We start from the raw sequence: 12,602 nt of genomic DNA on the forward strand, positions 1-12,602 counted from the left end.
TAATCTCACTCTCCCCCTCACTCTCCGAACTCTTTAATATCACACCCAGTCATAAGAACATAAGAAATAGGAGCAGGAGTAGGCCAATCGGCCCCTCGAGCCTGCTCCGCCATTCAATAAAATCATGGCTGATCTGATCCTAACCGCCAATCCACTATCACAGAACCATCTCCTGAATCTAACAGAATTAGACACACGAAATAGGAGCAGGATCAGGCTACACGGCCCCTGGGCCCGCTCCGCTACCCACAGGGCCATGACCGATCCGGACCTAGACTCATGTCCAAATTCCTGCCCGCTCCCCGTAACCCTTAATTCCCTTTACTTCTAGGAAACTGTCTATTTCTGTTTTAAATTTATGTAATGACATAGCTTCTACAGCTTTTTGGGGCAGCATATTCCATGGACCTATCACCCTCTGAGTGAAGTAGTTCCTCCTCATCTCAGTTTTGAAAGAGCAGCCCCTTATTCTAAGACTATGCCCCCTAGTTCTAGTTTCACCCATCATCGGGAACAACCTCCCCGCATCCACCCGATCCAACCCCTTCACAATCTTATATGTTTCAATAAGATCGCCTCTCATTCTTCTGAACTCCAATGAGTAGAGTCCCAATCTACTCAACCTCTCCTCATATGTCCATCCCCTCATCCCCGGGATTAACCGAGTGAAACTTCTTTGTACTGACTCGAGAGCAAGTATGTCCTTTCTTATGTATGGACACCAAAACTGAACGCAGTATTCCAGGTGCGGTCTCACCAATACCTTGTACAACTGAAGCAATACCTCCCTATTTTTATATTCTATCCCCCTAGCAAAGAAAACCAACATTCCATTGGCCTTCTTAATCACTTGCTGCACCTGCATAATAACCTTTTGAGTTTCGTGCACCAGGACCCCCAGATCCCTTTGTACTTCAGTACTTTCCAGTTTCTTGCCATTAAGATAATAGCTTGCTCTACGATTTTTCCTGCCAAAGTGCATAACCTCACACTTTCCAGTATTGTATTCCATCTGCCAAATCTCTGCCCACTTACTTAGCCTGTCTATGTCCCCTTGCAGGTTTTTTATGTCCTCCTCACTCACTACTTTCCCTCCCATCTTAGTATCATCTGCAAACTTTGATATGTTACACTCGGTCCCCTCCTCCAAATCGTTAATATAGATTGTAAAGAGTTGGGGACCCAGCACTGACCCCTGCGGAACACCACTAGTTACTGATCCCACTCTCCCCCTCACGCCCCAAAATCTTTAATATCCCACCCAGTCTAATCCCACTCTCCCGCTCACTCCCCGTACCCTTTAATATCCCACCCAGTCTAATCCCACTCTCCCGCTCACTCCCCGTACCCTTTAATATCCCACCCAGTCTAATCCCACTCTCCCCCTCACGCCCCAAAATCTTTAATATCCCACCCAGTCTAATCCCACTCTCCCGCTCACTCCCCATACCCTTTAATATCCCACCCAGTCTAATCCCACTCTCCCGCTCACTCCCCGCACCCTTTAATATTCCACCCAGTCTAATCCCACTTTCCCGCTCACTCCCCGTACCCTTTAATATCCCACCCAGTCTAATCCCACTCTCCCCCTCACTCCCCGTAGCCTTTAACATCCCACCCGTCTAATCCCACTCTCTCCCTCACTCCTAGTACCCTTTAATATCCCACCCAGTCTAATCCCACTCTCCCCCTACTCCTCCCACCCTTTAATATCCCACCCAGTCTAATCCCACTCTCCCCCTCCCCACACCCTTTAATATCCCATCTAGTCTAATCCCACTCACCCCTCACTCCTCGTACCCTTTAATATCCCACCCAGTCTAATCCCACTTTCCGCTCACTCCCCAAACCCTTTAATATCCCACCCAGTCTAATCCCACACTTCCCCTCACTTCCCGCACCCTTTAATATCCCACCCAGTCTAATCCCACTCTCCCCCTCACTCCCCAAACCCTTTAATATCCCATCTAGTCTAATCCCACTCTCCCCCTCACTCCTCGTACCCTTTAATATCCCACCCAGTCTAATCCCACTCTCCCCCTCACTCCCCACACCCTTTAATATCCCACCCAGTCTAATCCCCCCCTCACTCCCCGTACCCTTTAATATCCCACCCAGTCTAATCCCACTCTCCCCCTCACTCCCCGCACCCTTTAATATCCCACCCAGTCTAATCCCACTCTCCCCTCACTCCCCGCACCCTTTAATATCCCACCCAGTCTAATCCCACTCTCCCCCTCACTCCCCGTACCCTTTAATATCCCACCCAGTCTAATCCCACGCTCCCCCTCACTCCCCGCACCCTTTAATATCCCACCCAGTCTAATCCCACTCTCCCCTCACTCCCCAAACCCTGTAATATCCCACCCAGTCTAATCCCACTCTCCCCCTCACTCCCCACACCCTTTAATATCCCACCCAGTCTAATCCCACTCTCCCCCTCACTCCCCAAATCCTTTAATATCCCACCCAGTCTAATCCCACTCTCCCCCTCACTCCCCAAACCCTTTAATATCCAACCCAGTCTAATCCCACTCTCCCCCTCACTCCCCGTACCCTTTAATATCCCACCCAGTCTAATCCCACGCTGCCCCCTCGCTCCCTGTACCCTTTAATATCCCACCCAGTCTAATCCCACTCTCCCCCTCACTCCCCGTACCCTTTAATATCCCACCCAGTCTAATCCCACTCTCCCCCTCACTCCCGCACCCTTTAATATCCCACCCAGTCTAATCCCACTCTCCTGCTCACTCCCCACACCCTTTAATATCCCATCCAGTCTAATCCCACTCTCCCCCTCACTCCCCGCACCCTTTAATATCCCACCCAGTCTAATCCCACTCTCCCCTCACTCCCCGCACCCTTTAATATCCACCCAGTCTAATCCCACTCTCCCCTCACTCCCCGCACCCTTTAATATCCCACCCAGTCTAATCCCACTCTCCCCCTCACTCCCCAAACCCTTTAATATCCCACCCAGTCTAATCCCACTCTCCCCCTCACTCCCCACACCCTTTAATATCCCACCTAGTCTAATCCCACTCTCCCCCTCACTCCCCGTACCCTTTAATATCCCACCCAGTCTAATCCCACTCTCCCCCTCACTCCCCGCACCCTTTAATATCCCACCCAGTCTAATCCCACTCTCCTGCTCACTCCCCACACCCTTTAATATCCCATCCAGTCTAATCCCACTCTCCCCCTCACTCCCCGCACCCTTTAATATCCCACCCAGTCTAATCCCACTCTCCCTCACTCCCGCACCCTTTAATATCCCACCCAGTCTAATCCCACTCTCCCCTCACTCCCCGCACCCTTTAATATCCCACCCAGTCTAATCCCATCTCCCCCTTACTCCCCAAACCCTTTAATATCCCACCCAGTCTAATCCCACTCTCCCCCTCACTCCCCACACCCTTTAATATCCCACCAAGTCTAATCCCACTCTCCCCCTCACTCCCCAAACCCTTTAATATCCCAACCCAGTCTAATCCCACGCTCCCCCTCACTCCCCACACCCTTTAATATCCCACCCAGTCTAATCCCACTCTACCCTCACTCCCCGTACCCTTTAATATCCCACCCAGTCTAATCCCACTCTCCCGCTCACTCCCCGCACCCTTTAATATCCCAAGCAGTCTAATCCCACTCTCCCCCTCACTCCCCGTACCCTTTAATATCCCACCCAGTCTAATCCCACGCTCCCGCTCGCTCCCTGTACCCTTTAATATCCCACCCAGTCTAATCCCACTCTCCCCCTCACTCCCCAAACCCTTTAATATCCCACCCAGTCTAATCCCACTCTCCCCCTCACTCCCCACACCCTTTAATATCCCACCCAGTCTAATCCCACTCTCCCCCTCACTCCCCGTACCCTTTAATATCCCACCCAGTCTAATCCCACTCTCCCGCTCACTCCCCGCACCCTTTAATATCCCACCCAGTCTAATCCCACTCTCCCCCTCACTCCCCGTACCCTTTAATATCCCACCCAGTCTAATCCCACACTCCCGCTCGTTCCCTGTACCCTTTAATATCCCACCCAGTCTAATCCCACTCTCCCCCTCACTCCCCGTACCCTTTAATATCCCACCCAGTCTAATCCCACTCTCCCCCTCACTCCCCGCACCCTTTAATATCCCACCCAGTCTAATCCCACTCGCCTGCTCACTCCCCACACCCTTTAATATCCCATCCAGTCTAATCCCACTCTCCCCCTCACTCCCCGCACCCTTTAATATCCCACCCAGTCTAATCCCACTCTCCCCTCACTCCCCGCACCCTTTAATATCCCACCCAGTCTAATCCCACTCTCCCCTCACTCCCCGCACCCTTTAATATCCCACCCAGTCTAATCCCACTCTCCCCCTCACTCCCCAAACCCTTTAATATCCCACCCAGTCTAATCCCACGCTCCCCCTCACTCCCCACACCCTTTAATATCCCACCCAGTCTAATCCCACTCTCCCCCTCACTCCCCAAACCCTTTAATATCCCACCCAGTCTAATCCCACTCTCCCCCTCACTCCCCACACCCTTTAATATCCCATCCAGTCTAATCCCACTCTCCCCCTCACTCCCTGTAACCTTTAATATCCCACCCAGTCTAATCCCACTCTCCCCCTCACTCCCCGTACCCTTTAATATCCCACCCAGTCTAATCCCACTCTCCCCCTCACTCCCTGTACCCTTTACTATCCCACCCAGTCTAATCCCACTCTCCTGCTCGCTCCCCGAACCCTTTAAGATTCCAGTTTTTCAAGCAACTATTTCATTCTCGTTTAAAAGTATTTCGGGACTCTCAGCCGTGGATTGTGGCCGCGATCTCCACATTCTAACCACCCTGAGTGCAAAGACATTTTTTTGAAAACGTCCCCTTCAATTCTTGTGATTATCTTCAGTTTGTGCCGTCTTGTTACCATCTGAGTGGACACAATCTATCATTATATTCATCTTATCAGAACCCTTCATAATCTTGACTGCTCCAATTAAAAGCTGACCCGAAAGGCCGCTGTGAAAATCAGTCTAATTCTGCTTGTAGTTTTTGGCAAAACAACTAAGACTATGAATAAAGGCTAAAGTAAGTATCTAAGTGGCTGCGCACTATCATAAAACACCTGATAGATGCACGGTCTCAGTCTCTGAACCTCTCTCAGTTCTCTGCCTCAGATCTACAGCGATGGAACTGGAAACAAATTTTAAAAATATTATTTAAATGATTAATAGTCATCATGATATAATAGCAGCAATGGATGAGGTTTTGGTGTGTGAGAGCCCCTATCTGCACCTGGCTTTGTCTTAGGCTAGAATTCTTTTGTAGTTTTCTAAGGCCTGTACTGGTCTCACACTTTCTCAATCATTATTGCCCCAGTACCTGTGCAGTCGAAGGGAATATCTCACACTGAGCCATCAATGCAAGGTACACGACGCATGTATATCATGTTCCACCTCGCATGCAAGAGTTACTTAAGATCAACTCTAACAGGATCAAACCCAATATAAGATGATGTGCAAAACCATTTGCTCGACAGTTCCCTTCCCATACTATTATTTTTTACATAGAATGTACAGCAGAGAAACAGGCCATTCGGCCCAACTGGTCCGTGCCGGTGTTTCTGCTTCACACCAGCCTCCTCCCACCCCTCTTCATCTCACCCTATCACCATATCCTTCTATTCCTTTTCCCCTCTTGTGTTTATCCAGCTTCTATACTATTCGCCTCAACCACTCCCTGTGGCAGCGAGTTCCACATTCTCACCACTCTCTGGGTAAAGAAGTTTCTCCTGAATTCCTTATTGGATTTATCAGTGACTATCTTATATTGATGGCCCCAGTTCTGGTCTCCCCCACAAGTGGAAACATCTTCTCTACGTCTACCCTATCGAACCCCTTCAGAATTTTATAGCCCTCTATCGGGTCACCCCTCAGCCTTCTCTCTTCTAGAGAAACAAGCCCCAGCCTGTTCAGTCTTTCCTGATAGTTATAACCTCTCAGTTCTGGTATCATCCTTGGAAATCTTCCTTGCACCTTCTCGCACCTTCTCCAATGCATAATTTTAATGGAGGACAATAATTCATCTATCAAGGTGCCATTGCTCTAACATAATTATGGGGTGGCTTGCCAAGAGAGGTCATGGAGGTGAGTCAACCCCTCAGTTGTAGCCCCATCGCCAACCCACACTCCCTTGAAGTGGGTCTCCCCAGTGGAAGCACAGGATTGATGAATTATACATTATTGTACAAGGTACGAGTCCTCATACGTAAAGCTCAAATGTTTTATTTGTGAAGATCTTGAGGTGAAAGAACTTTCTTTGCACAAGCAGCGGTCAATGGGAGTTAAACTTCTCTCCCTTTCTTGGGGACTCAGGAACGCACACCGTCACTCTCTGTGTCTCCTGGAAGGTGAGGTGTGTTGAGCTGCGCTAAAGGTGAGAGCTGAGCGGCCAGATGGAATTTGAGACGTGACGTGTGGTGAGTGTAGCGAGCTCGGGAGGAACAGGTGACTTTGGACCTCTGGCTCCTAAAGCTCTCCACCACTGGGGGTTTTCCTCGCCTCGTGTCTGGGACACATTGATGGAGATCAATCACTGTGATTAGTCAACAACTCCGTTATCGTTGTTCATCAGGCCCACGATCCACCTCCCGACAATTCTGGCCTGTTGGGGAAGTCCTCACTGCGACCCCTTCCCCCGCTCAGGCCTCCGACTAATATAACAGATCGGATCCCGATTACATTATCAGGATCTGACGACATCATCGGGACCCGATGACATCATCGGTATCCAATGACTTCATCGGGACCCGATGAGATCATCGGTATCCAACGACATCATCGAGACCCGATTACATCATCGGTATCCAATGACTTAATCGGGACCCGATGACATCATCGGTATCCAACGACATCATCGGGATCCGATGACATCATCAGGACCTGATCTGCATATTTAAAGGACCCCGCTTCATCCCATTCACCTGCTCAAACGAGCAGGTTAACATCATGACGTGGTGGTGGGATGGCGGTGGTTTCACAGGAGGTATGTCGCTGCCTTTATTTCAACTCCCCCCCCCCCCACCACCCCGGCTTGGTTTCCATCAGGCAAAGGGGAGGGGGAGGCGGCTGTGTAATTAGAATCGGGATCTATAAAACCCCGTGCTCCCTGTACCAATGTCCAAAGTGCATTGAAGGAAGTGAGTCAGGATTGGAGCCCTTCCTTTCGGAGGGGGGAGCCCAACACCGTTTCGCCTTGGAGTCAGTTTGGATCTTAGCCCCCACCCCTGCCGATTCACACTCTGCAATTTCAGCATTGGGCGTGAAGCTGAACGGGCCTCTCGCTGGGGCTGAACCTGCAGAGCAAGCGCAACCCCGAGAATATTTGGGGCAAAAACTTGAAGCTGTGATAAACGAGGCCGACGAAGCGGATGAAATCAAACACCTTGAGTGAGACTGAATAAAAATCACTCGGTGGGAATGTTAAACCCGCCCGCACAAACTGCTCCGAAATCTCAAGCTGGCTCTGAGAATGGAAGATCTGATGAGGAGTTTGGGTTTGGTGCATGTGCAACAACATCTACAGCTTGCATTTATATAGCACCTTTAACATAGTAAAACATCCCAAGACACTTCACAAGGAGTGTAACCAGACAACTTTTGACACCAAGCCACATAAGGAGATATTAGGACAGCAGATCAAAAAGAGGAGAGAGAGGCGGAGAGGTTTAGGGAGGGAATTCCAGAGCTCGGGGCCCAGACAGCTGAAGGCACGGCTGCCAATTGTGGAGCGATGGGAATCGGGGATGTGCAAGAGGCCAGAATTGGAGGAGCGCAGAGATCTCGGAGGGTTGTGGGGCTGGAGGACGTTACAAAGATAGGGAGGGGTGAGACCATGGAGGGATTTGAAAACAAGGATGAGAATTTTAAAATCGAGGTGTTGCCGGACTGGGAGCCAATGTAGGTCAGCGAGCACAGGGGTAATGGACGAACGGGACTTGGTGCGAGTTAGGACAGGGGGTGATGGGTGAACGGGACTTGGTGCGAGTTAGGACGGGGGGTGATGGGTGAACGGGACTCGGTGCGAGTTAGGACACAGGGTGATGGGTGAACGGGACTTGGTGCGAGTTAGGACAGGGGGTGATGGGTGAACGGGACTTGGTGCGAGTTAGGACGGGGGGTGATGGGTGAACGGGACTCGGTGTGAGTTAGGACGGGGGGTGATGGGTGAACGGGACTCGGTGCGAGTTAGGACGGGGGGTGATGGGTGAACGGGACTCGGTGTGAGTTAGGACACGGGGTGATGGGTGAACGGGACTTGGTGCGAGGTAGGACAGGGGGTGATGGGTGAACGGGACTTGGTGCGAGTTAGGACAGGGGGTGATGGGTGAAGGGGACTCGGTGCGAGTTAGGACAGGGGGTGATGGGTGAACGGGACTGGGTGCGAGTTAGGACACGGGCAGCAGAGTTTTGGATGAGCTGAAGTTTATGTAGGGTGGAACGTGGGAGGCCGGCCAGGAGTGTGTTGGAGGTAACAAAAGGCATGGCTGAGGGTTTCATCAGCAGATGGACTGAGGCAGGGGCGGAGATGGACGATGTTACGGAGGTGGAATTAGGCAGTCTAAGAGTAGGAAATAGCATCAAGACACCTTTAGGAGGAAAAGTCCTTGGGGGGACATTTTGGCTTTAGCTGATAGCCACCAATAGAAACTAAAATAGGGAGAGGTGTTTAAGGGCTTTGGAAAGACCACACCTGGAGTATTGTGCACAGTTTTGGTCTCCTTACCTAAGGAAGGATATACTTGCCATAGAGGGAGTGCAACAAAGGTTCACCAGACTGGTTCCTGGGATGGGGGGATTGTCCTATGAGGAGAGATTGAGTAGACTAGGCCTATATTCTCTAGAGTTTAGAAGAATGAGAGGTGATCACATTGAAACATACAACATTCTTACAGGGCTTGACAGGGTAGATGCAGGGAGGATGTTTCCCCTGGCTGGGGAGTCCAGACCAAGGGGTCACAGTCTCAGAATAAGGGGTCGGCCATTTAGGACTGAGATGAGGAGAAATTTCTTCACTCAGAGGGTGGTGAATCTTTGGAATTCTCTGCCCCAGAGGGCTGTGGAGGCTCAGTCGTTGAGTATATTCAAGACAGAGATCGATAGATTTTTGGACTCTAGGGGAATCAAGGGATATGGGGATAGTGCAGGAAAGTGGAGTTGAGGTAGAAGATCAGCCATGATCTTATTGAATGGCGGAGCAGGCTCGAGGGGCCAAATGGCCGACTCCTGCTCCTGTTTCTTATGTTCTTACATTTTTAACAGGAGCCAGAGCTGATATCACATATTTGACATTATTATTTAAAGCCAAAATGACCCGCTTGTGATCTCTCCCTTTTTGAGGGCTTAATTCTAAACCTTTATTAATCACTGATTCGGCCTCAGCTGGAGTATTGAACAGTTCCAGGGATGAGGGACTTCAGTTACGTGGAAAGACTGGAGAAGCTGGGATTGTTCTCCTTGGAGCAGAGAAGGTTAAGGGGAGATTTAATAGAGGTGTTCAAAATCATGAAAGGTCTTGCTGGAATAAATAAGGAGAAACTGTTTCCAGTGGCAGGAGGTCGGTAACCAGAGGACACAGATTGAAGGTAATTGGCAAAAGAACCAGAGGGGAGATGAGGAGAAATGGTTTTTTTTATGCAGCGAGTTGTTGTGATCTGGAATGCGCTGCCCGAAAGGGCGGTGGAAGCAGATTCAATAGTAACTTTCAAAATGGAATTGGATAAATACTGGAAAAGGAGAAATGTGCAGGGCTCTGGGGAAAGAGCAGGGGGAGTGGGACTAATTGGAGAGCCGGCACAGGCACGATGGGCCGAATGGCCTCCTCCTGTGCGGTATCATCCTATGATTCAATGCATGGAACACAGCAGCAGGAGGAGGAAGAAATACATTGCTTTGACTTTCAAATCTACGTTTTCTAGAATTGCTGAAACAATGAAAAAGTCCAGACTTACACGGCACTCGTTCCTTTGACAGGTCTCACCGGGTTGTATGCTTTCTGGGGGTTCTAGAAAAATGTTGGAAAGGCCGGTTATGCATCAATGCAAGAGGAAGCATAATTGAAAACAAGGTTTTTATTAAATGAAAATGTAGGCAATGCCGATTGCGCTGGAGTCTCACCCTTAAAGTTTCTGATGCAATAATATGTGATCATGACAAGAAATAGAACGGCACCCATTATTCCCACGACAATAACACTGTAAACAATCCAACTCTGGGGACTGATGTGATTCGGTACCGTCATTGTGGTTGCTGCAGTCACTGCAAAACACAAAACATAGAGTTTATAGCACGGCAGGGCAGATGCTGAGAGGCTGTTTCCCCCTGGCTGGAGAGTCTAGAACCGGGGGTCACAGACTCAGAATAAGGGGTCGGCCATTTAGGACTGAGATGAGGAGAAATCTCTTCACTCAGAGGGCGGCGAATCTTTGGAATTCTCTGCCCCAGAGGGCTGTGGAGGCTCAGTCGTTGAGTATATTCAAGGCTGAAATCGATAGATTTTTGAATATTAAGGGATCTGGGGATAGTGCAGGAAAGTAGAGATGAGGTCGAAGACCAGCCATGATCTGATTGAATGGCGGAGCAGGCTCGAGGGGCCGAATGGCCGACTCCTGCTCCTAGTTCTGATGTTCCTATGTACGTGTTGAACAGAAATGCATTCTGTTCCCTCCCCCCCCGCCCCCCCATGATAACATTTTCAAACATTGTCACATAGAAAGAAAGACTTGCATTTCTATAGCGCCTTTCACGACCTCAGGACGTCCCAAAGCAATTCACAGCCAATGAAGTACTTTTTGGAGTGTAGTCACTGCTGTAATGTAGGAAACCCGGCTGCCAATTTGCGCACAGCAAGATCCCACAAAGAGCAATGTGATAATCGACCAGATAATCTGTTTAAGCGATGCTGGTTGAGGGATAAATATCGGCCAGGACACCGGGGAGAACTCTCCCCTGCTCTTCTTTGAAACAGTGCCCGTGGGATCTTTTATGTCCACCTGAGAGGGCAGACGGGGCCTTGGTTCAACGGCTAAATTCTGATAAGAAACCATTCCACTTAATCTTGATTTTGGTGTGCAGTTTCAGTCCTGGAAATAAAAGTGAGTAAGTGTTGGAAATCGGGACTCACGCATCTCGTGTCTGATTTGAGCTCCCAGTGGGTGAAGCTCCCTGCAGGCTCCACACATCTTACTCTTAAATGTAAGCTTGTAGCCAACAGACTGGCAGAGATTCCAACGTCTGAATGCTCAACACAGTCTACACTTCCTGGGTGCACTAGTGTTTAATCAAGGGGTAGCCTGTTCAACATAAATGGGTTTAATCTGGTACCAAACACACTGGCAGTAAAGTAATGGGAGCGCAGTCCGTGTTTGTAGGTGAAGTTTACCAATCAGAACTTACATAGAAATATAGAAGATAGGAGCAAGAGTGGGCCATTCGGCCCCTCGAGCCTGCTCCGCCATTTAATGAGATCATGGCTGATCATCCAAACTCAGTACCCTGTCCCTGCTTTCTCCCCATATCCCTTGATCCCTTTAGCCTTAAGAAATATATCTAACTCCATCTTGAATATATTTAATGAATTGGCCTCTACTGCCTTCTGTGGTAGAGAATTCCACAGGTTCACCACTCTCTGGGTGAAGAAATTCCTCCTCATCTCTGTCCTAAATGGCTTACCCCTTATCCTTAGACTGTGACGCTTGGTTCTGGACTCCCTGGCCATCGGGAACATCCTTCCTGCATCTAGTCTGTCTAGTCCTGTTAGAATTTTGTAAGTTTCAATGAGATCCCCTTTCATTCTTCTAAACTCCAGCGAGTATAAGCCCAATCGACCCAATCTCTCCGCATTTGTAATAAGGTGGACGAATTGGCTGCGCAAATAGAGGTAAACAAATATGATTTGGTTGGGATTACGGAAACGTGGCTCAAGGATGGCCAAGACTGGGAACTCAACATCCAGGGGTATTCGATATTCAGGAAAGATAGGCAAAAAGGAAAGGGAGGTGGGGTAACATTACTGGTTAAAGAAGGGATTAATACAATTGTAATGAAGGATATTAGCTCTGATGATGTGGAATCTGTATGGGTAGAATTGAGAAATACTAAGGGGAAAAAAACATTAGTGGGAGTGGTATATAGACCTCCAAACAGTAAGGCGGAGGTTGGGGATGGCATTAAAAGGGAAATTAAAGAAGCGTGCAATAAGGGCACAGCAGTCATCATGGGTGACTTTAATCTACATATAGATTGGGCCAACCAAATTAGTAACAATACTGTGGAGGAGGAATTCCTGGAGTGTTTATGGGATGGTTTCCTGGACCAATATGTCGAGGAACCAACCAGAGATCAGGCCATCTTAGACTGGGTATTATGTAACAAGAAGGATTAATTAGCAATCTTGTTGTACGAGGCCCCTTGGGTCAGAGCGATCATAATATGATCGAATTCTTCATTAAGATGGAGAATGAAGTAGTTGACTCAGAGACTAGGGTCCTCAATTTAAATAAAGGAAACTACGATGGTCTGAGGAGCGAGTTGGGTAGGATTGATTGGGGAAT

At 49.2% G+C, this 12,602-nt stretch overlaps 1 protein-coding gene across 2 annotated transcripts in view; it reads right to left on the reverse strand.

Annotated features, from left to right (window-relative positions):
- Window positions 1-4,732: 4,732 nt before the first annotated feature.
- Window positions 4,733-12,602, reverse strand: part of LOC147111415 (uncharacterized) — a 61,956-nt gene continuing 54,086 nt past the window's right edge. The window contains exons 4-6 of one of the 2 annotated variants that reach the window (XM_085998379.1): window positions 10,168-10,308; window positions 10,002-10,054; window positions 4,733-5,185 (exon numbers count right to left, since the gene is read on the reverse strand). In XM_085998379.1, coding sequence (XP_085854505.1) covers window positions 5,153-5,185; window positions 10,002-10,054; window positions 10,168-10,308 — 227 coding nt within the window. In that variant the 3' untranslated portion in view covers window positions 4,733-5,152. The remainder of the gene's footprint in view (window positions 5,186-10,001; window positions 10,055-10,167; window positions 10,309-12,602) is intronic. The other variant, XM_085998378.1, reaches the window with a different exon arrangement.

The sequence above is a fragment of the Somniosus microcephalus genome, chromosome 10 (genome assembly GCF_052327205.1).
Source record: "Somniosus microcephalus isolate GS21.2 chromosome 10, FLI_Smic_1.0, whole genome shotgun sequence".
Lineage (NCBI taxonomy): Eukaryota > Metazoa > Chordata > Chondrichthyes > Squaliformes > Somniosidae > Somniosus > Somniosus microcephalus.